The sequence below is a fragment of the Triplophysa dalaica genome, chromosome 1, assembly GCF_015846415.1.
Source record: "Triplophysa dalaica isolate WHDGS20190420 chromosome 1, ASM1584641v1, whole genome shotgun sequence".
NCBI lineage: Eukaryota > Metazoa > Chordata > Actinopteri > Cypriniformes > Nemacheilidae > Triplophysa > Triplophysa dalaica.
The window spans coordinates 11,060,321-11,088,142 of NC_079542.1; the positions used below are offsets into that span (position 1 = coordinate 11,060,321).

General features: G+C 37.5%; 3 protein-coding genes across 4 annotated transcripts in view; 1 reads left to right on the top strand and 2 right to left on the bottom strand.

Moving 5' to 3' along the window:
• Positions 1–3,844, bottom strand: part of lrrc4cb (leucine rich repeat containing 4C, genome duplicate b) — a 44,015-nt gene extending 40,171 nt beyond the window's left edge. Inside the window, exon 1 of the mRNA XM_056747351.1 lies at positions 3,827–3,844. The gene's annotated coding sequence lies outside the window, so the exon portion shown is untranslated. The remainder of the gene's footprint in view (positions 1–3,826) is intronic.
• A 16,505-nt stretch (positions 3,845–20,349) lies between these two features.
• apip (APAF1 interacting protein) lies at positions 20,350–23,681 on the bottom strand. 2 transcript variants are annotated; one of them, XM_056746808.1, is made up of 8 exons: positions 23,447–23,681; positions 22,638–22,683; positions 22,323–22,423; positions 22,157–22,205; positions 21,952–22,069; positions 21,545–21,680; positions 21,238–21,405; positions 20,350–21,153 (listed from the first exon to the last, which is right to left on the bottom strand). In XM_056746808.1, the coding sequence occupies exons 2-8, from the start codon at positions 22,680–22,682 to the stop codon at positions 21,054–21,056; spliced, it is 717 nt and encodes a 238-aa protein (XP_056602786.1). In that variant the 5' UTR covers position 22,683; positions 23,447–23,681; the 3' UTR covers positions 20,350–21,053. The 2 variants fall into 2 exon arrangements, with proteins under 2 accessions (XP_056602786.1, XP_056602780.1); XM_056746802.1 differs by lacking the exon at positions 23,447–23,681 and having other exon boundaries at positions 22,638–23,402.
• A 550-nt stretch (positions 23,682–24,231) lies between these two features.
• cd44a (CD44 molecule (Indian blood group) a) lies at positions 24,232–27,747 on the top strand. Its single transcript, XM_056746794.1, has 8 exons — positions 24,232–24,398; positions 25,147–25,312; positions 25,426–25,565; positions 25,649–25,720; positions 26,202–26,525; positions 26,740–26,817; positions 26,910–26,988; positions 27,085–27,747. The coding sequence occupies exons 1-8, from the start codon at positions 24,329–24,331 to the stop codon at positions 27,266–27,268; spliced, it is 1,113 nt and encodes a 370-aa protein (XP_056602772.1). The 5' UTR covers positions 24,232–24,328; the 3' UTR covers positions 27,269–27,747.
• The last annotated feature ends 75 nt before the right edge of the window (positions 27,748–27,822 follow it).

Consider the following 27,822-nt stretch of genomic DNA (forward strand, 5'->3'; position numbering starts at 1 on the left):
ATACCCAGGTCAGGTGGAGTCTGTTTGTTTGTTAATTTAGCAATTGTACTAAATAAAAACCTTGGATTGTTTTTGTTATTTTCTATGAGGTTACGGAAGTGCTCGGCTTTCGCTGCTTTTAGTGCCTTTTTATAACAGCTTGCACTCTCTTTCCATGCAATTTTAAAGACCTCTAATTGGGTTTGTTTCCATTTTCGCTCCAGTTTACGCGTTTCTCTTTTTAGGGCGCGAGTGGTGTTATCATACCATGGTGCTATGTTCTTTTCATTTATCCTTTTTGACTTCATAGGTGCGACCGCTTCTAATGTATTAGAGAAAATAGTGCCCATGTTGCTGGTCATGTCATCGAGCAATTTTATATTCGTTGGAAAGGTTATTAGAGAAGTCAGATCTGGCAAGTTCTTTACGAAACTATCTTTAGTAGTTGAGGTTATTGTTCTACCTTGTCGATAACGAGATATACAACTGATTTCTGCAGTGCGCAGTGTACATATTATAAGATGGTGATCGGAAACATCGTCGCTTTGAGGTATAATATCGATATTGGTTAGATCGGCTCCGTGAGATATAATCAAGTCTAGGGTATGATTAAGGCGATGAGTAGGTCTATTGATGTATTGTGTTACACCACAAGAGTCTAGTAGTTCTTTAAACGCCACAGCTAATGGATCGTTAGCACTGTCTACGTGGATATTAAAATCTCCAACAATCAGTACTTTATCGACGTTAACCAATAGATCCGATAAGAAGTCTGCGAACTCTATCAGAAAATTAGTGTAAGGCCCAGGGGGTCTATACACAGTAACCAATGTAAGAGAGACCAATGATTTTTTACTTTTGTTTGGAACTGTTATGTTCAACGCAAGCATTTCAAATGATTTAAATGTATGCATTGTTCTCCGAGTAACGGTAAGAAAGTCTCTAAAGATTGTTGCGACACCACCACCTCGACCAACCGGACGTGGCTCATGAATATAACCGTAGCTTGGAGGAGTAGACTCATTTAGACCAAAATAATCATTTGGCTTAATCCAGGTTTCAGTGAGGCAAAGTATATCAAAACTGTTGTCTGTGATCATTTCATTTACAATAACTGCTTTTGGATTTAGTGATCTAATATTAAGTAGCCCAAACTTTAGGCGTTGGTTTTGCTCATTAAATATATTGTCTTTTGGTTTAATCATGATAAGATTTTTTCTCTGACTTTTAAATAAATTATTATTTGGTTGTATTATTCGGGGGACAGACACAGTCTCTATGCATTTGAAAGCAGTAACATTCTTAACAGTTGGGTGAGAAGAACACAGACTGTAGTTAAAATTTGTACTTACTAGTCAAATGGTGCGTAGCGTCTTTGAGATGTTGTCAGACAGAATTTCCGCTCCAATGCTGCTGGGGTGCAGCCCGTCGGGGCGGAAAAGCCTAGGTCGCTCCCAGAACAGATCAAAATTATTTACAAAGAGCAGCTTCTGTTCAATACACCATGACATTAACCAATTATTAAGCATAAATAGTCTACTGAACTTTTCGTTCCCTCGTCGGTAAGTTGGAAGCGGCCCTGATACGATGATCCTCGCCGTGGGCGATGCGTTGCGAACAGTATCGACCAGACTCCTGAAGTCCCTCTTCAGGATCTCCGACTGCCGCATTCTCACATCATTCACCCCCGCGTGCAGAACTACGGCTCCTACTCTTGCATCCTCCTTCAGAATCGCAGTTACCTGCGCAGACACATCGAGAACACGGGCGCCAGGAAAACAGTGAGTGCGCACCTTACCTTCATTGAAGGAGGCGCGTACGTTCCGGACGATTGAGTCTCCGATGACCACAGCGTTGGATTTCGTCTCGCAGAGGGCGGCAAAGCGATTTCTCGTAGAAATCTCGAAGACCGGTCGCGGCGGTGGGGGAGAGGTCATCGCTCCGGTCCTGGATTTCGCCTTCCGCCGTGTGTGTGCAGGTGCAGGAGTGAAGTTCATTTCGGCTCGTCGTGATCTTGAAGCCTGGGCTCTGTGCATAGAAACACACGGAGTAGAAGTGATAGGAGTATTACAATCACGACGAACACTTACCGCAACTTTGCGAGCGTCAGCCCGGGATGTTTCCATCGCCGTTTTACGTTCTCGCAGACGTGTTTGCCTCTCGAGTAGATCGTGGATCTGCTTCTCCAATACTTCCAGTTCTGACTGAAGTGCGAAGAAAGATTCATCATCTGCACTCAAAGGTAACGTTAAACACATATCTGAATCATTAGCCATTAGTGGTGTCATAATGAGAACAGTGAGTTAAGCTGTAAAGGCAATATTCAGAATCTAAAGGCTGGGAATGCTAACAGCCTGAGTGCTAATAGCGAATGATCGTATAAAACAAATCTATCTGTGCGTTATATGACGATATTTGGTATGGGATACACTTAAGGATAGGTTTAACCCTCTGTGAGTTATCAATTTACAATATAAATATTAAGAAATAACAGGAATAAACGATATATTTAGAAAAAGTTTGACGGAGCTCTGTCTCAAACCACGCTCTCTCAGCGAACAGGAAGTGATGAGTATGAATCACTTCTCTAAACACTGAATCAGTGCCAACAAATATCTGTCATGAGATTACAAGCTATCCTTTGCATACAGATGAGTCTGCGCAAAAGTGGGTGTTTAAAAAACAAGGTGAAACGTTAATTTCAAGATCAACATGAAAAAGTCTTTGAGCACCTTCTATATGTTCAGATAGAAACATAGAAGAAGCCTTTTTAGATACAATTCAAGTCTGTATGTGACCACAACACTGTAAAAACGGATAAAATGAAAAACCTTTGTACAAAAATAATTCATGAATCAGCATACATTAGATGTGTATGTGAGGTGTACCTGTATACAAAATAGATTTGTAACAGAGTCAAGGTTGTTCTTTTTTTTAATCTGACAATAAAGCATTCATTGCATACAAAGCATCAGTTTTGTCAGTTAATATTTTGTTATTCTTGTTTATTTCACTATACCAGTCATGCATCTGCCTTGACTAAATAAGCTTTGTGCATGTGTTGTGTTATCTTTTGTCAAGTATCCTTAAATTCCTCTCAAATGCAGCATGCATACAAAGCTTGGTAGCACTTTATTTTACAGTACTGTTTCCCATGTACATACTGTGTACTTTTTACAGTAAATATAATAACTGGGTAATAACTAGGTACTAACCCAGAACCTGCCCCTAAACTTATACAATGTAGTTATCTAAGTCTACCCAGTACTTTCTTAAGTAAGTACCCTGTAAGTACACAATAGGTACACGTACTGTAAATTAAAGTGCAACCCAAAGTTAAAATACATATTCAATGCCATATTTAAAACAAATTTTCCAAAGTTGGACATCACTTTTGGCCACTACTCTATATAACAGCAGTAGTTTGCTACAAGCAAGAATTTCAGTGTGAGTGATTGATGATCAGTGACTCATAAGTGACATATAGAACCATGATTCCATGCATGACTCAGTGAGTGACAAGGTTTATTCCCAGCAAATCCATACTGTGCATCCCTTCTTTCCTAATAGCTGAGGGAATTCCCTCCACATCTCACTGTGATGGCATGAACTCAGACAGCACACAGATAGCTGTAGCTCAGTGGTAAGAGGATTGCGTTAACGGGTTAGATCCCAGGGAATTGCACATGTAAAAATGTATAGGATAATGCAATGTAAGTCGCTTGGGATAAAAGGGCCTGCCAAATGCATAAAAATATATAATATATGTAAATAGAAGTTCTATAGTCTTGGGAGGAGCTTGATCATATCATCCTCATTTTTCAAGCTCATTTAAAAACACGCCTACCGTTCTCTTATGACAGCTCTTCCAGCATCCCTCCACCGCCCCGACTCCTCCAGTGATCCAAATCATTTCTTTGTATCCCATTCAGTAGCCTGAAGCGTTGGCTCAGAGCTCTAGACGCGTCTCGGAACCGAACTCCTCCTAAAACAGAAAGCCAAATTAGATTAAATTATTCTTATGATTATAACTCAATTTGTTTATTTCATTAAGACTGGATGTTGACACTTGTGAAAATCAGAACTTTTGTTTGTAGAGAAGGTCAGGCCCGGATCGCAGGCTTACAAGTAGCTCAGTGTTACTTTATTATTTGTAAAATGTACAAATTGGAAGATCCATGCCTTTTCCATTACAATATCCAAACAGTCTGATGTCCAAAAATATTACCAGTTATTATAACTACTGTAGTTTAGATTGTATCGATGTTTATATATATATATATATATATATATATATATATGTTTTGCAGAGAGCTAGTTTTCTAAATATGCACAACCTTCGTATCTTTGACAATGTCTCACGAGCAGGTCAAACGAAATTTTGCTAAAACTATTTCCTATTTACAGGCAACCTGTCAGAAACACAAAAGTGTGAAAGAAAGTGGCCAAACTGAGGTCTCAGTGGCCCTACTTGTATTACCTTTTCACATGTAAATGTGTCAAAGAATGTCCCCTTGGCCATATCCTGTTTGCTCCGCTTCTTGTGAACAAGGTGCCAGCTTGACCTTGACTCCACATTGTCTGATGGATCATGCTTTTGACAGCATGTAATCGACAGAAGAGCTTAACTTTCATCAACACGTTTCTCCAATGCCCCAGCATCTTTGCTACAACCAGGACTACATTTAGCCTCACAACAGCACTTAGATGAGCCTGCTACATTTAAGCAATTTATTTTTATTTGCAGAAAACTGTGCTTTTAGGGAGATGAAATGAAAACATTACATTAAAGGGAAATCATCTTAGAATATGTTGCACTTTGTGTGATTCATAAGATATATGCAATATGTTTGCACTATCTCAGCTCATTTCCCTTTACCAGCTCGGTGTATAAAGCATAAATGAGTTTAGCCAAGAGCTTACAGCCCCGCTCGCAGTATTACACATGCAGAGATTTTCTGTTTTCTACCAACATTTGCACATTGTGTTTGTCCTTTAGAGCTCTGTTCTTCAAACAAAATGAATAAGATATAAAAACAGTGGAGAATGTGGTTAATTTAGACAATTATTCATTTACTCCTCCAAGAGTACAATTAGAATTGTTGTATCTGATGTCTTTAATAAAACAATATGAAATATTTAGGGCCATTTGTTTGACAAGCGGAGCAACACAAAGCAGGAAATGCAGGATTAAATTATGCATAAAAACATCTTAATTTGAAACAAGAGATACAATCAATGGTCACTTTTGTTTTAGGTTGATGCTTACTAAATTATTGTCATTTTTGTGTCAACTGTAACTTTTATCCAAATGTTCTTATTTGGAGGTTTATCCTCATTTTTACAATTTTACTTGTTGGGTTCTTGATTTAATAGTTGAATTTTCTTCTATAGATGACAGCCACACTTATTGAAGTAACATTACTTTTACATGCTATGCCGAACTAAGGTAGTCGACAAATGTACTGTGCGTGCGTTCTATATTTTGTATTATTTATATGTATAACATAAAATTGCATAAGAGAGACTTATTCTCATTATTCGTTTTTTCTACATTTTTGCTCTCACACCATAAGATTTAGGATATTTTTGTCAGCTACCCACTTGTATGTCTGTTAACAAAAGAAATATAGTAATAAAAAAATGTAAATCCTGCATTTATGATTTGTTTCTGAAAACAGCTTATTTGATCAAATTATAATTCGCAAGGAATCATAAATTGTTTCCAGGCCAGCAGTGTGCCCATTCAGAAATATAACTAAATGTGACTAAAATCTAAAATGTATTTAAACTATTTTTTATCTTGACCAGAGAGCTGCTTTACATTTATTATTGAAACACACATTTCTATTTCATTTTGTTCTGTTGTCTTTGATGTCAAAGCTATATCGAGTGACAGGATCAGCCAATGAGCAGTGCCACACTGAAAATGCTAAGTCACATGGTATTTACGCCTCAGTTGATTGGCTTCAGAATGCCTGTGGTTCTTTAGAGAATTTAAAGGGGTCATATGGTGCAAATACATGTTTAATGTGTCTTTGGTGTGTTATAAGTTGCCCATGCATGTATTAGACACGTAAAATTGCAAAAATTAAAGTGTCGGAACAAAAAATGCATTCTATCTAAAACCAGAAACCAGACCTTCCTTAACCGCCTCCTTTAACCACACCCTCACAAATCAACCTCAGTTCGTGTTATGATTTGGCTAAGACCACCCAAATGTATACACAAATAAGGTGGGCGTACATGTCAGTACAATCACTTTGGAACCTGATGTTCCAAATATGGTAAGAAGCGTTACATTTTCGCAACACGCTTGCAGAATTTGACCAATCACTATACACTGGTTAACTGGCCAATCATATCACACCTCGCTTTTCACAGCGATTAGCTATGTAAAAAATCTGCACGTTTCAGAGAGGCGGGCCAAAGAGTAGATAAAATGTATTAGTGGAAAAATACAGCGTTTTTGAACCATACATCTTTATACATATTGCATTACATCTAAAACAAATGATAATATTCGTTTAAGATGTGTCATATGACCCCTTTAAAAGATTGTGGTCTTGCGGCTGATGAGCAGCTGCCATTGAGATGTATGAGCATGCTATCAGATATTTATAACTCCAGATATTTGAAATACAACAAACAAGTCCCTGTGGTGGGGACACAGAGGCGTATCTATCCATTTCTCTCTTTCTCTGTCTGTCTCTTTTCCCCTAAAGCAGTGATAAAACTTGGCTAAATAAAGCACTGAAGATGTCTTACCTGAGTGTTGAATCAAGATTCAAACTGAGAAATGACTTTAGCTAGCCGAGTCAGACTGCTGAATCTGATAGGAAACAGCTATCAGATGAGTGTCTGCACACTTCAGTGAAATGATGAGAATCATATTTTAATATTACATAGCCCTCCGCATTATTTGGCTTTGCTTGGTCTGACTGTTTGCTTCCATCCAAAAGCACACTCTTTGCATTCGCAACTGAACAAAGACATCTTATAAAGGTGTGATTTTAGATCCCGATGGATTGTTAATGTAAAACCTTCAGGAATAATCAGATGCAACATCACAAATTTAAATAAATCTCTTGGTTTGAGGATATTTAGATTAAATTGAAAGACATTTTTAATTCACTTTCCTGTAGCTCAGTGGTAAGAGCATTGCATTAACAACGCAAGGTTGTGGATTCGATCCCAGGGGATTGCAAATACCTATGTAAAATGTATAGGATAAAGAAAAGTCGCTTTGCATAAAATGTCTAAATGTAAATGTAATTGTAAATGTTTACATTCTATATTAAGATTTATGCATTTGTCAGATATACATTCATATTTACGCATTCAGCAGATGCTTTATTTCAAAGCAAAATTTGTGACCTTGATTTTGGGATTAATACTAATTCCTGGCTATGAATTTGCACAAAAGGTTATGTAATATTTTGATATACCGTCATTTGTGTAACTGTAAAGAGTTCAGTTTGGAAAAATAATAAACAGAGGCCAGAGCAACAATGACAGTAACAGAATGAAAAACCTATTGAAGATTGTCAGAATGGTTGAAAAGAATAAGTGTAGGAAACAGAAAGTGAGCACATTTTCCTCCCAAGGACAAAAGTTGTTAAAGCTCATATATTGTTTGTGGATGCAACTGTGGCGCTGTGACTAAATTACGATGGGACTCTCACTGCTGTGACAAGAACCTTTTGTCTTTGAGACAACAATTGTGTTAAGAGCCGTGGTTATGGATTTGACAGACCGGAGGGTTGCTTCACAGGACCAACGCACCAATAGCATAGAGGGATATTCACCAAATAAGGCAGTGGTACTGACAGGCTGATGAAAAAACAGAAAATATGTTTCCTGACTGGCAACAGCAATGCAAAGATTGACCATAATGGATTTTGTGCACTGCCTCTACATTTGTGTATCAAAACTTTGTCCTTTTCACAAAAGTTGCATTTCTATTTTAAAAATCAGTAGTCAACGGTGTCTGGAGACCACAGTGCCTGGGCGCTCTACATTTAAATACTGTATGTAAAACACAGCTGCTGGGTCTGGTCCAATGGCTGATGTTTAACAATTTTCCTGAACGCTGAGCAATAGATACATTAGTAGATTGTATAATGAAGAATTAATCAATTAGTAAAATAAATTGAATTGTTTTCCACATTTTGCCAACTTCTCAGTTTCTGCATGATTGATAGAGCATTGTGTGTATGCTAACATCCAGTAGCCTATATGGTGATTATGTAACATGTTTTGCACATTTTTTTACCTTTGCTGCAAGTTGTATATCTTTGCCAAGAAAAAATCAACTTGTTTATCTAAAGGCTGATAGACTGAGCAGAGGGCTAATTTTAGGAGCTTGTCTAAGAGTTATTCCAGCAGAGAGAAGCACCACCTGTCTGTATTAAGAGGTTAAGCAGGTATCAAGAAGACTAGGACGGTCACTTGTGCACTGTGCCCCATATCATGATTTGATCCCATGGATATGACAAAGCCCAAGTCTCATTAACTGGTAATTAAAAGTGATGGCCAATGTGAGGACTCATGCTTTGATTTACAATTTTATTTTTTATTTGCGAGTGACCAGCTTTAAGGTGTAATGAGAGGAACGATTCCCAGATGAGAGGTTTTTAATGACATCTTTGGGTTTAATTAAAAAGAATCTTTCCCAGCACATCCTTGTGTCTTGATAGAAATACTTTAATCTAATATGAAAATGAAAATAAAATTCTATAAGGAAGATTTTAAACTGCCTCCTGTCATTTATGGGAGATCTGTCAAATCTGGAAAATAAAAGCTTAAATACTGTACCAGACTGTAAAAGTCTTCGCAAAAACAGTCCGAAAATTTCTTATGCGTTTTTTCGTATTTGGCACTCGTTTGTACTGTGTCTCTGAATTGTCAAAACAATTTTCTGTAGCTCAGTGGTAAGAGCACTGCGTTTTGGGTTCGATCCCAGGGGATTGCACATATGTAAGTATAAATGTATAGGATAATGCAATGTAAGTCGCTTTGGATAAAAGCGTCTGCCAAATGCATAAATGTATATGTAAACGCCTCTCAAAATGCTTGCTACTTATGTGAAAAACGCAGAAAATCAAACCCATTCCAAATTCTTTTATGATGGACGCAGTGTGTAAATGCGATTGACACAACATATGGTCATATTTATTTTTTAACGTGCAGAAATTTCAGACGCAAATTTCGGACTCAGTGTGCAATGGCCTTAACTGTCAACGGATTTGTCATTTGTAGCTGTTGGAAGAAAACTCTCCAGATCTGTTCTTTATAAACTTGGATTCTATATTCCTGGTATTTACTGGGCAGCAAGCCTGGACAACATTTTGATGACAATGAGAACAGTAACAATATAAATGGGAATCTTGTTTGATTCATGTTCACTAAACTAAAGGACGCAGGCTTTGTTCCTGGTTTTCCATTTGCTCAGCATTCATCAACAACAGGTTTATTTTCGCTTCCAGTCTGCCAGCATCTGCCTCAACAAACATCGTCATTAAAATTTGGCTGAAATTGTCTTTGTGATTTTGGATTAACATGAATATGTATTTAACCATTTGGCCTGTCAAGATGCTTTTATCCAAGCTGATGAGCATAACATATTGAGCCATTCATCGGTACTCTGTTAAATGAACATCTCCAAGGACAATTGGTTTTCTGGAGTTCTCATTTGATTGGGATGTTAAATATGTATGCATGCGATTTACACATTAGTTAAAATTCAAACCATACATGCTTAAATTCGATTTATAATCAACACAACACAGTGAACAGAATACATTTGGAAAGTAGGAAAGGACACAAAAAGTAATCAAAAAGAGGAAAAGAGGACAGAAGCTGTCTACATTTTTTGCTAGGATATGCGTGTCTCTGCAAGGCTCTAGGCACATGCTGCTTTTAAGCACTACAAAGATACAGCTTTGATGGAACACAGTTATTTCCTCGTCTCACCATGTTCCATGTCAGACACTGCTGCTGTAAATCTAGTACAACAGGATATGTGCCACACTGCAGATATTGCCATGCTGTTGGATGTGTTGGCATGGTATCTATACAAGACCTGGAGTTGCTTCTTTTTCAACCTTGGACAACAAAGTAATCTGAAATATGATTTGTAATCATGTGTGTACTGTATAAGTTTCTGTAAGGGACACAAAAATTTAAACATTGTTATGGTTACTGGCTGCTTAGAATAAAATAATGTATAAAAAAATCTCCCTTGTTCTATCTTATATCATCAATATAAATATCAAAAATTGACTATAATATATTGTTAACAGTTGTAGTTCACCCAAGAATTGCTCACCCTCAGCTTGTAACCATACCATAGTAGAAAAAATGGTTTATAATTTTCTTTGTTCTGTTCTGACCTAAGGAAAGCAAACAAGTTCTGGGGCACTTGTGACTACCATTGTCATTTTTCCTAATGGGGGCCAAGAACTGTTTGGTTACAAGCATTCTTCCAAATATCTTTCTCTGTGTTCATCAGAACAAGGAAAGTATATATATTTGGATAAACTTGAGGATGAGTGAATGATGACAGAATTTTTATTTTTGGGTAAACTGCACCTTACACAGCCGGCTTTTCAAATAGCAAATGCAAAAATAAAGGAATACAGAACAGCAAAAAACAGCAAGGTAACAAAAAATCAAACCACTGCTTTGGTCAATACTTATTGTTATTAAGAATTGAGCTTTTTTTTAAATTTAAACTGTGTACATTTTCTCCTGACTTGACATTTATGAATAGACTATTATTAAAATCATAAGATACATTATGTGAATGCAAGCATATTTTTATGGCATTAATTTGTTTACCCACAAGCTACAACACAGCAGTGATGATATTGAATCAAAGCGATTCTACTTTAAGAGGGCTTTGAACTAGTTGTTTGAAACCAAAAGGCATAAACACTGCTTGAGAAAACACAAATCTGTGTAATTTGACTTGTTTGCAGACCTGTGCATTTTTGTTCTGTACATATGCAAGACTGGTGCAATTAATTAAATATATTACATTTGCTAAATATTTATATGGCTAGAGAACATTTCTTTACCAAATGTGACCAGCTATTAGTGAAGCAAATTGAAGTTAATACATTATCACTTTTTCCTTTGCTTTACATTCACACTTACAAAAGACTCCCACTGACATTATGCATAATTACTTTTTTCAGGGTTATATGAATATTCAGGAGAGCCTTCACTTTCAATCTTGTTCACGTCAGTCAGATGTGAAGCACAATGACTCACCGCTCAGAGTATGATAATATCACAAGAATGAATATTCATGAGACGTGAGGGTCTGTGTGGTGAACACGCATGTGTTTTATAAGCAAGCCAACCATATAAGCTAAAATTAGACAATCTTTTATGCAGGTAGCCCGAATCCTAAGCTATTAATATCAAACCGGGTCCTTCATGTTCCTGTATACAGTGCGAGAGGAATTCGTAAGGCCTGTCTCCTGCTTGTCATGTGAAGTTCACTGTCCCTTCATCTACAAATGACATCAATTCGCATCCACAAGTGTAACAAAGCACAGACTGCCAGAGACTCAATCTTCATTTCCTCCCCCACAACAGATTTTCTTATTTAAAACTTGACTTAGCCAGCCAGTCAACAATGACATGCACCACTGGTTCCTGTGAAGCTCCACCACATGTTGGCCTGATTAACATTAGCATCTAATTTGAGATGGAGGCACATTGGAAGAAAAGTGTGTGAGATGTTGTCCAATGGCAGCTGAGGTTAGTGAGTGCTATAGGGCAGGACCTGGAGCTGTTTACTCAGTGTCATCGCACAACCAAAAACTAAAGCAGTATTGAGTTAGGGCAAGCAAACCATTTGCTTTTGGAGGAAACAATTATGGGTGACTGTGTACATGATGTATTTCATAGAATGAAAGAAAGATAGAAAGAAAGAAAGAAAATGAAGAAAGAAAGAAAAATAATGGATCATTTCACAAATAAAAAAATGTAAGCAATTATTTGTATTAATCTGTTATGGGGGTCTTAAACACAGGACCTGGTGACAGCAATGAATGAAAGTCAAGGTCTTAACAAGCATCTTTCCTACAGCGCAGGACATTTGTAAATAGCAGACAGTTACCAGACATAGCACAGTCCTCCAAATGTGGTACACCGATGTTAGATAGATGTTCCTAAAGTTTCATTTCCCTAATGTGCATCACTGTGCCTGCTTGTAGTGGATTATTGGAGCACCTCCCGCAGGATCTCAAAGCGTATAGATGTTTAAGAGATAAAAATGCTGACATCATTTATTCACCCTCAGGTCATTCAAAGCCTGTATATGACTCTGTCTTCTGTGGGAGACTAAATAAAAAATCTTTAGAAATGTGTCCATATACCTGTTCAATGGAAGTCAACGGAGGGCGGTGTTGTTTGGTTACCAACATATCAGAATAACTTATTTTGTGTTCTGCAGAACAAAGTCATACAGGTTTGGACATGTGGATGAGTAAATGATTTTTATTTTTGGGTGAACAATCCCTTTAATGCTGTCTCCAAACACAAAACTAGCCAAAGACTGAAGAACTTCTGGAATGTATCAATATCTCATTTTCATTGGCAAAAGAAAGAGATGTGGCAACTTCCAGTAATACTTCAAGAAGAAATTACTGGCATTAAAACAATCCTTTCTGCAAGGCAGGTCTTGTTCCAGTTGGTAATTTTATCCCTGGCAATTGCTTGAAATAAGGCCTGGATAAAAATGTCAAACATTATTAAATCAGCACAGTTAGAGGTTTATAAGATAATAAGAGCTAAAACTGCTTATCTGTGTCTCTGAGTCATATATCATCATTCCACACCCACATTTATGCTCACGACTCCCTCCTTATTTGTTAATTCTCCTACTTACTCCGCACCTTTTGATCTGTTCTCTGTAAATTGAGACAAATTGAATCCAATTCATTATCTGAAGCAGAGAATATATCACAAGCCAAAGGATGGCACGGGTCCTAAATCCACAAGCTTTTTCACATGGCTGGTCTCACCTCGTTGAACGGGAAGGACACTAACAGGAGTAGAGGCCTGTGACCCGGCTGCGCACACAGCGTGGGTTTAAAGGAAGGCACGCTACTGAGAGTGATTTGTCAGCCTCTGTATTTTTTTACAGTTTTTCCTGTTTCGATAATTCGAAAGAGATTTGCTGAATGTGCAGTTTTGATTAAATTCCTCTCAAGCCTGTTCTGATAATGACAAACTGTCCTCATTTGCCCTCCTACAGAGAAAGCTACCCAACCATTGCAAACATGAGATGCTGGTCAGGCTCACAGAGAAAGAAGAGGATTTTCTAAAGACGAGTCAATATTCATGGGTCAGCGTCAAAAACAATATGCCAGTCATTAGGCAAACGAAAGTCGGTGTGAACGGCTAATCAAATATTGTTCATTATCATTCAGGCTGTTTAGAAAGCTGAGATAGCAATTGCATATGGAACAGTCATTTTGAATCATTTCGCTACATGTTAGCTTCTCCTTTGGTCTCATTTGAGTTGCAGCTATCTAAACGTGTGCCTGAGCATCATTATTTACAACAAATGAAGTAATTGAAAAATGATGTAAGGTCACAGGCTCGTCATGGACAGGAAATGGATTTGTGCGAATTATCTCCTCGCTCGCTCGTCTTTAGCATTTGCTTAGAAAGTGCTACGAGCTGAAATAGAAGCAGATCACCAACTTTCCTGCAGACCCTACTTAGTCGCCCCATATTTAGTTTAGCTAAATGTCATTCATCTTTGCAACCGCAAACTCTGAGTTGGACATTTTTTAAAGGTCTGATAAGAAGCGCAACATACACTGCCAGTTCAAAAAAAAGTCACACCCTCTAATTTTTCGTTGGACTGCCTTTAGCTTTGATTACGTCAATTCGCTGTGGCATCGTTTCGATAAGCTTTTGCAATGTCCAGAATGTACATTTTTTCCCGTCCAGAGTTGCATACATGTTTTGCCAAGATCATGTATTGATGAGGGGAAAGTCTGACCGTTGCGCAAAGCCTTTTCCAGAACATCCCATAGATTCTCAATGGGGTTAAGATGTGGACTCTGTGGTGGCCAATCCATGTGTGAAAATGATGTCTCATGCTCCCTGAACCACTCTCATTGTCTTCTTGGAATATGCCTGTGCCATGAGCGAAGAAGAACCCATTGAGGGAATAACCTGGTCATTCAGTATATTCAGGTAGTCAGCTGACCTCATTCTTTGGGCACATAATGTGGATGAACCTAGACCTCCAAGCAATGGGAGGCTCTTACCTATTCGCTTCGTTAAAGTCAGGTGTTGACTTTTTTTTGGACGGGCAGTGTGTGTTTAAATAGAGGATACGGTGGATAAATGACTTGCTCCGGCCATTCCTGGGTAAGATTAAAAGAATGAGTCCCATGGTAAGCAACAGCAAAAATAACTACACATGAAGTGGACACGACAATAAGTACAAAAACTCCTTTATACTGTCAGCGAGCGCTATCTCAGGGGGCTCGAGGGGAAAAATGATCCGAGCCTGTAATTCATCTTGAGGAGACGTGTTTATTTTCGTTTGTGCTCTCTGTTTAAACCTACGAAAACACGCGTAAGGGATCGTCTCTCGGGCTGGAACCAAAGTCAAGGAAGTCATCCTACGTATCGGATGTTTAACTACGTTATTTATCAAAGGGTTCGCTATGCTCGATGTGCCAATGCGATTAATTGGCAAAAAAAATCATTCATTAAACAGCCTAGTCATCTCTTACTTTGATAGAATATGCATGATGTATTATTAAAGACAAAATGCTGACTTCAAGGATACTATGGTGTCATTCAACATTTGCATTTCAATTTCATTCTCTCATGGGCAGTTTATAAGATGTCTTGCTGATCGGAGCATTTATGTATGTGCCGCCTATAAAAAAAGAGAGCGGGTCCATTCCATCTGCTATATGGACTACATGGATGTCATCATTTACGACGCGAGACTGTTTTGCAGAGCTGTGTAATTTAGTGCCCCAGAAGGGTTTTTGAGCAAATATGTGGTGATGTGGTCAAAGGCTAATCACAGTTAGGGTATATCAATGCTCCTGTGACACCTCCTCTATGGAATATCTGATTTACAAGGCAGAATGGAGGGGCTCTCTGCAGGAGCTTTGCCCATGTAGCCATTCCTTCCTGTCCTTTCAAATAATAGAAGGGTAATGGCTTCCCAAGGCGTTTTTGTTTAGTCTGATTAAGACTTGGCAAACTGCAGGATCTAGGACAATCTATTCTCCTGTTCACAGCAAAGAATGCATAAGGGAGAAAAGTCCTGTGCCGTAGATAAAAGGGGGCGGCGAGATCAACAACAACAACAATGTATCTGCTTAGCGAAGGGGATTGATCTCTCCATTGGTCTTAAGACAAGAACAATCTGAGCCATCAAAAGACTTACGGCACTATATGAAATGTTGTTAAAAATAAGGGGCTCTGGAGAGAAGCTCCCAAAGGAAGCACAAACCCACCTATCACTCAATGACTTCCACATTCTCACAACCTGCCGGTGCAGTTTGCCGCAGGCAATAACTATACTTGGCAAACATTGTCACTGCCGGAAAAGACACAATGCGACTCTGTTGCTACAGAGATTTCTCAGTAATCCAGCAGTTCTGTAATGATCTGAATTGCTGCAATGTTTCCAAAATCCTATAATTTGCAATAAAGGAGACTTTGAATCGGCTCTCTCGAGTTTTTCTTCAGAGAGTGCATTACATTCAAAACATCAGTATGCAGACTTCAGATCAGTGCGTTATAACCGTACCTTTGAAATTCTCTACATTTCAGGAGTAAACCCAGATACAGTCTCAGGCCAAGGAACCAGGCTTAATGGGAGACTGATCACATTGGCTTCTCGCTGACTGCAGGCCTTAGAATCTGAAGAGTGTGATTTATACTCCAGAGTCCCTTGTTAGTTTACTCAACTAGTTTGACTCTCTCAAAGGATTCTGGGTAAAATGCATCCACCTTAAGAAAACAACGACCGCTTTTAGTCTGGTATTGGTGGAAAACACACTGTTTGTGTGTTTCGTTAATATACTCTGCTGCACAAAACCTACATGAAAATCCCCCTAAGCACTTTTCATACAGAGGGAATCTGCTCATTAATGGTATCGAATTGAATTTCTGTCAGGGCACCTGCGTCCTTGTTAAGAAGCGAATAGCAAAACTAACAGAACATCATGAACAACAAATTGGAAGGCAGGCACAGACCGAGAGACTGCAAGACTTATTTGTCTGATGCTTTGCAACCACGGGTTTTATTTCAATCCTGGTTTATTTCTGTGTCTGGAAAAAGTCTTTGCTAAATGAGAGTAGCATCCTATCTCTCCCTTCCCGCATAGCAGAACTCAAACTACGATGATGCAAAACTCTTTATTGAATAACATAACGAATAATAGAATGCCTTCACAGAAATACTGACTTCTGTGACAAAACATTAAATGCAAATATTAGCTAAAGACATTATCTTTCCCCACACGGATATTAGAAATTTAAACATCCAAGACGCTACTCATTTTCTACTCTCTGATGGACAAACCTGTCTAGATGCCTTTTATTAATAGCTTTAAAATCAAACGGATGATATCCGCGCTGACAGATGCTATAAAGAAACCAATGGCAAGCCCATTCCCAGGACTCTTTCAATAAGTTAATATTAGAGCTGGAACCAAAGCCTCATTGAAATTCTAGGAGTGCTCAGTGTCTCCCTTCAGTTCAAAACCTGTTCTGATAGGAATCTCCCAGCAATAGCCAGCAATTTCTAAGAAATACAAAGGGAGCGGTGAGAGGTGCAGTGGGCAGACAGAAGACAGGGGATAAAAGAGAAGAAGAAAGAAAGAACATTCACCTTAAACCCACCGTTTACTTGCCAAAGCGAATATACCTTTTTTGTAGTTTATTATAATCTTTGCTTTGTGTGTTATTTATTTTTTAATAGTACAAAGCCATATTGACTGGTCAACGTTTCACATGTTGCATGGTTATGGTTTTTATGCAATGACTCATCTGATATACGAAGATCGAATTTGGAATCAGAAAGTCAACCATTTGCATAGCTTGAACTAATCTAAACATGATTCATTTGTTTGTTCCGTCTCCGGAAAATTGTTTTTTCTCCTCACAATAAACACTCATATGATGCGATAATGCACTGGAACACACCCTGCTTTCAATGCTATTTTCCAGACCAGGTGAAAACCTCACTTACATGCCAGGATGTCAATAAAAGCTCTGTTGTTTACTTGTGTCTTTTTATAGGTTTAAACTGTTTTATTACTATGCAGGTTTTAGTCATTGCTCACCCAGCTACATATTTTTCACTCAATGTACTTTGTTGCTATGGCGGCCCTTACGAAGCAATGTGAACATAGAATTGAACTACACTGAGTAGTGGGATTGAAATCTCAAAATACTTTGACAAGAAATCATTACACTTTCATTTGCACACTCCAAGAGTATTTGTTTTAGCTCATTTGATGCCTGTTTTAAATAAAAACACAAATCTTGATCACACAAATGATTTCAGACCATTAATTCACACATTTGTCTCGAGGGCTTTAATGGTCAGTGCTGTAGCTTGCTTTACTTTAGTGATGTTTGGGATTAAAGATGTCAGTCTTGTAATTGTGAGAACATAGCTGGTTGATTCAAGGCTTTGAATCGATGGAACTTAAATCAATCAGTAAATGAGCATGTGTGCAAAACAAGCAAAGGCAGTGAAAGAACCTAGGATGATCGATGTCTCTAGAGACGCCGAACAGCGAGAGCTGAATACTCTGATTTTCCACTGCTAGGCATTGATGAGGCGTAGCCGAAAAAGTATTGTGATTACCCCCTTAACGTATCCCAGTGCCCTTATCCAATCCACTAGATTTCATTCTTTTTTTCCTTATTTCTTTTTCAGCAAAGCAAGCAATGACCTTATTAGAACTTTATAGCAAAAAAGCATATCCATATTGCCTACCTTGTGACTTGGGTGACTCAGATATTTCACACTTCAACCTGGCTGACACATCCAAAAAGTCCAGTCTGGAAAAAATTTATAAACTATAAGAATCACTCATTGTCATTCAGACAAAAGCACTTCCTTCGACATATACAGACTAAGTTAAAGGAACAATTCATCAAAAAAAATTCTGTTCTCATTTAATCACCTTCGTTGCAAATCTGTCTAAACCCTAAATATCTTTGTTCTGCTGAACACAGAGAAAAATATTTGGAAGAATACAAATAACCAAACAGCTCTTGGCCACCATCACCACGGTAAGAAACTGTTTTTTTGTAAATATCTTTGTTATATAGATATTTTGAAGAATGTAGGAAAGCAAATAGTTCACTTGTGACTACCATTGTAATTTTTCCTACTATGGTAGTCAATGGAGGCCAAGAACTGTTCGGTTATAAGCATTCTTTCAAATAACTTTCTCTGTGTTCATCAGAACAAAGAAATGTATACAGTAAAATATAGACAGAATTTAAATCTTTGGGTGAACTGTCCCTTTAAGCAGCTACATTTACAATTATTTATTTAACACAAGCAGAGCAATAGGCACTATGTAATAACAACAATAACTTTATTTTCTATAGTGCCTTTTAATGAGCTTCTCAAAGCACTTTACAAAGTAAAAATCTAAGCATGTACAAATGAAACTTAACAGAATAAAAATAGATATAATGAAGAGGTCAAGAGGGAAAAAACACTCAACAATATAAAAATAAAAACACTAACCAATAAGCTTGCATGAAAAAAATGCCAATTTCAACTGGAAGTAATACAGTTAACTATATAAAAGTTAACTCAGACTATTTAACCATGTTTAAAGGAGTCTTAAACAATACACTCAAAACTGAACACATGGCAAGATATATCCCTGCTTGTGTTTATACCATGCCTTACCTGGCTCTCTATACAACTGCACTCTACATCTACACCAAAACTGTCAGAGAAGGTCATGTGTCTCAAATCAATAAGAGCAACTTATCTACACACTGTATACTCACAGTCAAGTTGGAAAAATACTGGAATTTGGGTGACTCTGGGTCACTGTGGCCATGCTCACCATTTTCATTTCACCCAACAGCAGACGTTTTAAGTCTTTTGATAAACAGGTTTGGTGGTCTCATAACCTTCTGGCCAGGATATTCAGGTCATTAGCCACATTCCGCTCGCTTGGATCCATTGAAGAGTGCAATTTTCCCTCAGAGAAAAACATATACATACACACACAAAAAGAGAAAGAGAAAATTAGTCGTCCATCTTAATAGATGGTGCTCAGTGGGAGCTATGTACAAAGACAGCAAATTACGCTTGACCCCTGATTGTCTGCAATATGTTTCTGCTGTTTTCTACAAGTCCCAAAACAATTCCTTCATTTCTACAGTATGTAAGCACTATATAGCTCCAAGCATCAAAGCATATTTTTAGCTCGGAATCAAACATATGAATGCACCTAATATGTAAACCACTTTTTTTATATTGACACTGATGTAGCTTTTGACTTGCTCACAGATCATTCTTATAATTGGAGCCTGTTCAACATCTTTTGTTTGTCTGGTCTGGTGTTACTTTGATTCCAATGAGCAATGCAGTATGATTTAACTTTTCATATCATATCAGATGACTCTACTGGTCATTGATATTCTGTCAATCATACTTTGACAGTTGCACCAAAAGTGTCGATTAGATCTGTGATAGCCAGCAGCAGCACTGCGAAATGGGTCCTACAAATTTCATCACATTTGGATTACATTGACAAAGCTCACGTGTGACTGGTCAAATGTCTTCAATAACAACAGGCACTCCTTTAGTGATGTTAACTGCAGCAGCAGCAGCATATGGAGGACACCTTCCACTGAGGGGGCCTGAATCATCGAAGCTGAGTTCAGACCTAACTGGCTTCAAGCAAATGCAGGCAGCTTGCGTGTTACAGGACCCTTGAGAATAATGTTCATGCAAATGGAAGGGCAGAAGCACATCAGAAAATGAAAGGAAATAACATGGTGGCGTGGGCTCCGTCACACTAACTTACAGGAGCCATTTTTTGGGTGCCTATTTTACAGAATACTTTGTCCCATATTCCTCTGACACTCATGCGGTTAAATATACATTTAGTAACACATTCAAATATGTTTGAATTGTAGTGTGTGCCAGAATTCTTAAAGTTACTATAAGTAAGCTGGGACAACACTACCACCTTCTGGATATTCTAAATATATATATTTTTTAAATCGTACCTTTTGCAATGTGAGTAGTAAACTCTGCTCCTGCCACAAGGTCCAGCCAACCAAATTAACATTATAGTAAAAATACATAAACAACAATTATTTTATTTATTTATTAAATAAATCACCACATATACAGTCTTTGTTTGTGTATAATCAGTTAAGCCATTCATATTATCATACAGACATAGCAGACAAACAATGCTTCTTATGTGGAACTTATGTTGAAACGTGAAGATTTAATTAGCAAAAACAGATAACTCCGTTTAAAAAAATTGTGCATTCCAAGCAATATCAATCATACTGTAGTCGGGTTGTTACTCGATAAAACACATGTTAACATCATAAAAATGTGACGTTTAAAAAACTGGATTTATCTGTTTTTCTGAATAAACTTGTGTTTTAAACTTAAACTTCATGTTTTTTATGTCTCATGTTCAAAAATTACTTTCATTTCTTAATGCAGAATGCTGTGTTACCCATAAGCCACGTAACCAATTTTGTTTGCAGGTATCTGTTCTTTACCTCCACATTATAAATTGTTGTAAGGTCATTAAAAACTCCCAAATGACAACCCCCCTTCAAAATAAGGTATATACTGTAGTAAAAAAAGCAGATAACAAATTTTGCAATTGGAGACAGAACCCATTTCCCATTTGCACGCATTTGCACATTGCAATACTGCTGTATATCTTTTTATAAACAGTCCGTGTCCAGATGTGGTTCATTTTGTGTGTACTGGAAGCTTATGTTACTGAAGCAATACTGTTTACTTTATTCTGTTGATTGCAGTGGTTTTAATGTCAAACAATGCCTTTAGCTTCAGTAGGAGGAGCTGAAGGGTCCAGGCCACACTGTTTCATTTGAACAGCTATATCAAATAAGTAGTCATAACATTCACACCTAAAAAACAACAGAATGCAACATAAATAATGAATTTGCACACAAAATAGAGTAATTATGTGTGCATTTCAAACCCAAACTCACATGGTTTTTGCTTTCTCCCAGGTCTCTCCCCAAACGTAGACCCCGTGTCTGCGGACCAACACAGCACAGGAGTCAGGGTACATCTCCATGGCTCGAGCCATGCGTTCTTTCAGGTCTTTCTCTTCCGGTGTGTTCTCAACAATTGGAACAATTAACATTTCATCATACCTGGATGGAAACATATACAGTAAAAATAAAAGCATTATTAGAAGCAAATTTATTTGACAATAACAGTTAAGGAGTTACTAATGTGAAATGTCAAAAGCATTATAAATTACAGGTGAAGAATCTCAGCAGGATGGCCAACCTATAGTTTGTGCCCGAGTTTCCTTTTCGAATCCCCTTGATCATCTCTTCATGTGTGATGCGGAATTCCTTGCCAGGAAACATAAGAGTTGCCATGACAGCAGCTTTTGAGTGTGTATGGATAACTGCCTGAGCTCCTGTGACAAGAATATCAATTTGAAGAGTTTGCTTCCACAATGATAACTCAAAAATAAAATGTTTTGCATTTCAATGAAATTCAATCAAACTGCAGTTGGTTTGTTTTGTATTTAAGACAGAATAACTCATAAAATACAGCTAACACAACAAAACACAATAAAACATGATAAAATAATAAAAAACAAACAATAACAGAGCTATCCCATTTCGGAACCAAACTCTACATTTATTTTAAATACAGTACAAACAACACTTTCTGCTGACACGTACCTCTCATGGTGTATGCGTTCATGAAGAGGGGCGTGCATTGGCTTTTCTTCAACTTCTTCTGCGGTGATGGACAGCTGATGTCCTTCTCATCTATATCACACACAAATAAGTCTTCTGGCTACAAACAGGAGCAGAGTGATGGTTCTAAGGTGTTCATTAAAAACAGATTACCAAATTATGAAACTAACTACAGAAAAGGTCTCACCTGTATCCTCTCCTTCTGCACACCAGAGGGAGCAATATAAATGTTTTCACTGGGGGAAGAAATGGTTAATGTATTACATAAAATACATCAAACACCTTTGAAACAGATCAAATAAACATTGCAGAACACATTTGGTTTCGTTACTAGGGTAAGACTGATGACTAACCCATTCCGCAGGCTTATTCCGCCCCCTGTTCCAGTCACCCATCCCAGTTTATAGAAGAGTCTGCAGAGCTGTGGGATAAGCACGCGGGGATGTTCCTGATCCTCAAAGCACAAATATCAGATGTGTTACTGCACGTCTAACGTTAACCATTTAACCCACATATATACTCCTGATTACACCTTTAAGATAGTTACCTCAGCAGGAAGCAATATTATAAGCTTCTACGAAAACAGGCAGATAATATCGAGCACTTTGGGGACTTTGTTGCTGTCCAAAACAGGACAGGATAATAATATTGATAAATGTAACAGTTACCTTTCCGTTACACTCCCCTTCAATGGTACTCATGAGCGACGACATGCTTAGAACACAAAAATAACACTTGTCATGTAAATAAAAGAGTGAAGACAGAAAGTCTATGAATTATAATTGTAATAGGTTAAAACGTCTCGTGTCCAATGCTTGCTTAAAACTCGAGAAAGCGGAAGCCGGAAGTGCACTCAACTGTAAGAAGTAAAAGCCCCCTGACAAAAAGAGGGTAGGTGCTTAGTCTAAAAATACTTAATCAACAATCTGAAGAAGGAGCAAAATTGATTAAATAAAAATGACAGATTATAATAGTTTCACTATCGATTGTGGAAAGGTTCATTTAACGATTTTGTATTTAACAAATATGAATATTACAATTAAAAATGTGTTTGGACTGAATGCTACAAATTTAATTGGAACACGTTAGTTTTCATGTTGCCCATGTGGAAAACCGTTTTATGAGCTTCTTATTCCAAATATCCAAGTTGTGTCCCAATGTAATTAAAATTTTGAATACCCCCAAAACATTGTAACTTTTGCTGCTGCCTAAACAAAAAGGGAGTAACTAAGAAAAATGAATTAAAAAAAGTTTTAACAGAACTTTGTCGTGTTATGATCGGGAAATGCATGTTTTTTACTTCCCCCTCCACCCGCAAAAAGAAATCCATTCTTAATTTCCCAATCTTATAATGACGCAAACGGCCTATAATGAATAGCCCACTTCTTCTGTGATTTTTTTTCTACAAGATCCAACATGAAAAGCAAAACAGTCGTTACTGAGTAATCTGTGATTGCCTCGATAATCTAAACGTTACCGTTCAGTAAATCCTCGGTGTTTCGAGTCCGATCTGTGTCCGATCTGTGTGCATCGCTTGTTGGTTTTTAACTAAATTCTTCCTGTTTCTAGTCTTATGAAACCATAACTATCTAAACTACCTACGATTCTTAAACTTTTAATTATTATTTTTATTTATTTATTTCTGTGATTTTTAAACTTGCATGATAACACGACTGCGTTATGACGTCAGACTCGAAGCACGATGGATCCGCGGCCGCTATCCCTCCCACCCCAGCTTGAAACAGGAAGTGAACGTGTATCTGCAGCACACAAGAGGGCGAGGACGATGAGTGTTTCATACACCTGTTTCAGCCACGCCACTGCAAAGTGCCCACTGACTCATTGTCCTCCAGGCAGCGCTTTCATTTTACATTAATAAGGATGAAAATTCTCATTAGCAACACGTAACCAATACCACGAAAATGCGTTATCCTCTAAAAAGTCGTAAATGTTTAAGTCAGTCAAACATATTAAAGTTTTTTTATTCTAAGCAGTACAAATAGTGACATCCGCACACACAGGAAATACTAAAAAAAATATGAAAATGAAACATACTTTCTAATTGTAAACTTAGTTTTGTCAACAAGAAGACCCACATTAAATACAGTATCTAAAAGGGTAAAGGTGGACAGAATGTAATTTATGGTTGCAAAGACATAAAGAGAAAGGAAACACAAGAGACAATAAATTGAGGGTGTGTTCTTCATAGCCCCACCCATCATCGCCAAGGACTAGTCGGAGTATATAAAGCAGTAAACTACAGACATTCAAAGAGAATAAGCACATTTGAAGAATCAGGTATATTAACATTGATTCAACCAGCAGTTTCCCTCTTCTGTTCCAACACACATTACTGACCATGTGGACTTTGTTAATTGTAATGGTTGCTACTGGATTGCCAGCTATATATCGTACAGCACCAGTTCAGGGTGAGTGATGCTGAATCTATTACTTCTTCATTTCCATGTGCCTCTGCTGGGTCACATTTGTTGTTTACATTTGGTGTGTGATTTAACACATTTCTTGGTCATGAAAAAGTAGCTGTGCTTAGATGTCACTAAAACCTTTTGATTGTAGACTACATAATTAAAAGCCGTGATTTTCAAATTTGCCTTAAACACAAAATGCTGTACCTGTTGAATGGTTGTTAATGTGAGTACAATTTAAGAAGATATTTCTTCCTCTCTTGTTTATGCTTTGTGTGCCCACAATGTAACTTTTGTAGATAAATCCGGTCATGGCTTTTGATAAAGGCCTGACGTGTTAAAGCAGGGTGCCTATAATATCTTGTGCTGGAATTAATCCAACATTATTTCTTTGTCTGACTGTAACTTTGCCACAACACGTAAATTAATCTGTTCATCTACATACTATATCATATATGCCCCATACATTGCATCACTTTTCCCTCTTTTGCACACTTCGGTTCAACGGATAGAGGTTTATTCACAAAGATGGGTTACAGATGTGTGCTTATGTCTGGAAACGCAACGAATCATTACCCCATTAAGAGATTTATATAATGATACATAATGCTAAATTGAGACTAAATTACTCTTCCTTTACACAGAGCCTACATCTGGCCCTCATTCACCAACCGATCTTTAGTATGATCATACATGGAAAAAATGAAGATTTTCAATCTTTGAATTTTCACATGAATTTCTCTCTTGGCAGGGCACAGTGGCAGATGCAGCTTTGCTGGTGTGCTCCACATCGAGGAGACCAGCAATTATTCTTTGACTTTCCAGAACGCTTTGGAATTGTGCCAGAGTTTAAGCTACAGACTGGCAACACAGGAGCAGGTCATTGAAGCTTATAAATACGGTTTGAGAACATGCAGGTAAAACATTTAGTACAATAGTCTTAGCCCAGAGCAAGACAAAAGCACTGCATTTCATATTACCTTGTGGGTGTACTTGATTTGTTTAATTAATTCCTCGCCTTTGTTTACAGATATGGTTGGATTAATGGTCAACATGTGGCATTTCTACCACACATTAGTAGTCCAAACTGTGACACTAGTTCCACTGAGCTGACGTTCCATTCTGAAGAGGCAGAATATCTTTCTGATGTGTACTGTTTTAACCCATTAGGTGAGCGTGGAGAGGGTGTTGGGTTAAAAGTAGGAATTAGAAACGAGCTATTTTTGAGTTATTGTATTGTTTTACCTCTCTAGATCCGTTTGACGTCAATTGTGAAGATGCTGTCAAGTCTGCACCTCAAACATCTTCCAGAGAAAACAGAACCGGTATGTTTGATGTACTGGAAAATCAACAGTTATTTTTTAACAGTTAAATTTATGTGGTATAGTTTTAGTGGGAAAAGACTGCTCATCGGAAAGGGCGTGTATTTTACAACACATGCTGCAGGCATACACTTCATTGTTCTTTATCCAACCGCACCTTTTCTAGAATATTACTCACACCTTTAATGTGAAGGTGTTTAACATGTGTGAAGTCACATCAAGCAGTGAAGCAGATACAAAAAGGAACTACTTTCTTTTTAAAGGAAGTGACTTCTTGTTTATACTTGTAATTCAAATGTACACATATATGCTTCTTAAATTTGTGTATATATGTATACTTAATATCTCAATTCACAAATATCTAAATTCTGTTTGGACAAATGATGCAGGTTTGGAACAACATATGGATATGTTAATATAAGGATGTGTAAAAACATAAATCATCACATAGCCTATAAACTATTTTTTCTTTTTCTTTACAAAGTTGGAAAACAAAATGAAGACATTCTAGAGGAAGCCCTTGTTGAAGGCTTCTTAGTAGACGTGGGAAAGATTGATTTGACAGTCGCACAAGATGCCGAAGGTCCTACAAACAAGTTGCGCTTTGTGAGAAGCGCTGTTAATCCCACTGTCTTGCTTCCTGAAGAAGAGGGCAGCGGATCAGGTGTAAATCCTGAATTTCCTGGTTTTAATCAATTTACAACAAGGTCAAGCACCGTAGAGCCAACTGAGAAGGAAACTTCTGAAATTGTTCACGAGGAGGTTATAGTACAAGGAAAGGGTTCAAGACAGGAGAACAGTCAAACAGGTAAGGATCTCAAAATACTTCACCACATTAGATGATTTTGGAAATTAAGCCATTATGACATTAGTGGAGAAACAGGTAGTTATTGTAGTCCTGCTACAAAAAATAAACTCTGATTTGTTTTCCTAGTCTTTATGTAATATTAATCAAGCACAATGTTTTTAATTATTATTGTAACTTGATACATAACTTCTAATTACAAATGTATCGCCCACAGATAAGATTGGACTAGAGAATGCTGATAAAATGTGGAATTCTGACTCTACATCCACTCAGCATAGTAAAGGATCACCTTGTAAGTTCATGGCTCTTCATTTGATTGGCATTACATTAACTTTTTGATTAATCTTTCATAAATGTATTCAAATTTTTTTGTTCTTACTGCAGCTTGGCTTGTAATCTTAGCAACCAGTGTGGTTTTTGGAGCAATACTTTGCATTTTTGCTGCTATTGCCACTAAGGACAAGTAAGTTTGCTTGGAGTTTTGTTCTTTGAATACAATTCTGTCATCAGCCTTTGTACCTCAGTTTCAGTTTACTGATTATAACTCTCCTTACTGTAGGTGGTATGGGCCAAGAAAGAGCAAAAACAAAATGTCTGAAGATTACAGTAAAGCAGGAACTTTGCCACTGTCAGAGAAGGAGCAGGAGATAGTGAAACTGGGCGTTACAAATGTGCAGAATGGTAAAACGGAGGACTTTAATGTGCACACTCGGGACGAGCATGAGAGAGAGTATTTAATGTAACCGGCGAGGTCATTGGACAGAAAATTGTGAATGTCGGATGCCTGAGATTTGGCCGAAGCATTACAATTTGATCTAAACCAAAGACTGTTTAAAAACGTGACACTGTGTACTATGCAGTAGTTTCTGAATGCACTGATTTTTTTTTTGGCTCCCAGAGGTATGTTTTTGTGCAATTTAATTTTCGTTACCCCAGTATTTTTATCCTTTTAACATTTATTGTTTTTTAACTGCAAGGTTCAACTGTTCTTTTTAAAAATTGATTGGTGGTTTGAATAATATGGTGAGAAAACATTTTAATAAGATTTGTCAGCATTCGTTTGTAAGTACTGTGTACTGTGTGGGATGTGATATATATTTTTTTAATGTTTAACGAAAATGCCATGTCTTCAAGAAACATCTGGTTTGTATCACCTTGTTAAAATATTTTAAACTTTTGCATTTGTAAAATACAGTTATTAGAATAAAATGTTTTAATTGTCTATTTTCTTACGTTAGTATAAAGGAAATTGATAAGTGAGATGTAAAATTATGTCATACAGACATTATTTTGAGCA

What these genes read in the sequence shown, in the direction of transcription:
- cd44a (XM_056746794.1), top strand. Translation starts at nt 24,329, where the DNA reads ATGTGGACTTTGTTAATTGTAATGGTTGCTACTGGATTGCCAGCTATA. An exon ending in TCGTACAGCACCAGTTCAGG is followed by an intron (nt 24,399 to 25,146) that starts GTGAGTGATGCT and finishes CTCTCTTGGCAG; the next exon opens with GGCACAGTGGCAGATGCAGC. An exon ending in TTCCAGAGAAAACAGAACCG is followed by an intron (nt 25,721 to 26,201) that starts GTATGTTTGATG and finishes TTCTTTACAAAG; the next exon opens with TTGGAAAACAAAATGAAGAC.
- apip (XM_056746808.1), bottom strand. Translation starts at nt 22,682, where the DNA reads ATGTCGTCGCTCATGAGTACCATTGAAGGGGAGTGTAACGGAAAG. An exon ending in AAGGGGAGTGTAACGGAAAG is followed by an intron (nt 22,424 to 22,637) that starts GTAACTGTTACA and finishes TTGTGCTTTGAG; the next exon opens with GATCAGGAACATCCCCGCGT. An exon ending in AACTCGGGCACAAACTATAG is followed by an intron (nt 21,406 to 21,544) that starts GTTGGCCATCCT and finishes GTTTCCATCCAG; the next exon opens with GTATGATGAAATGTTAATTG.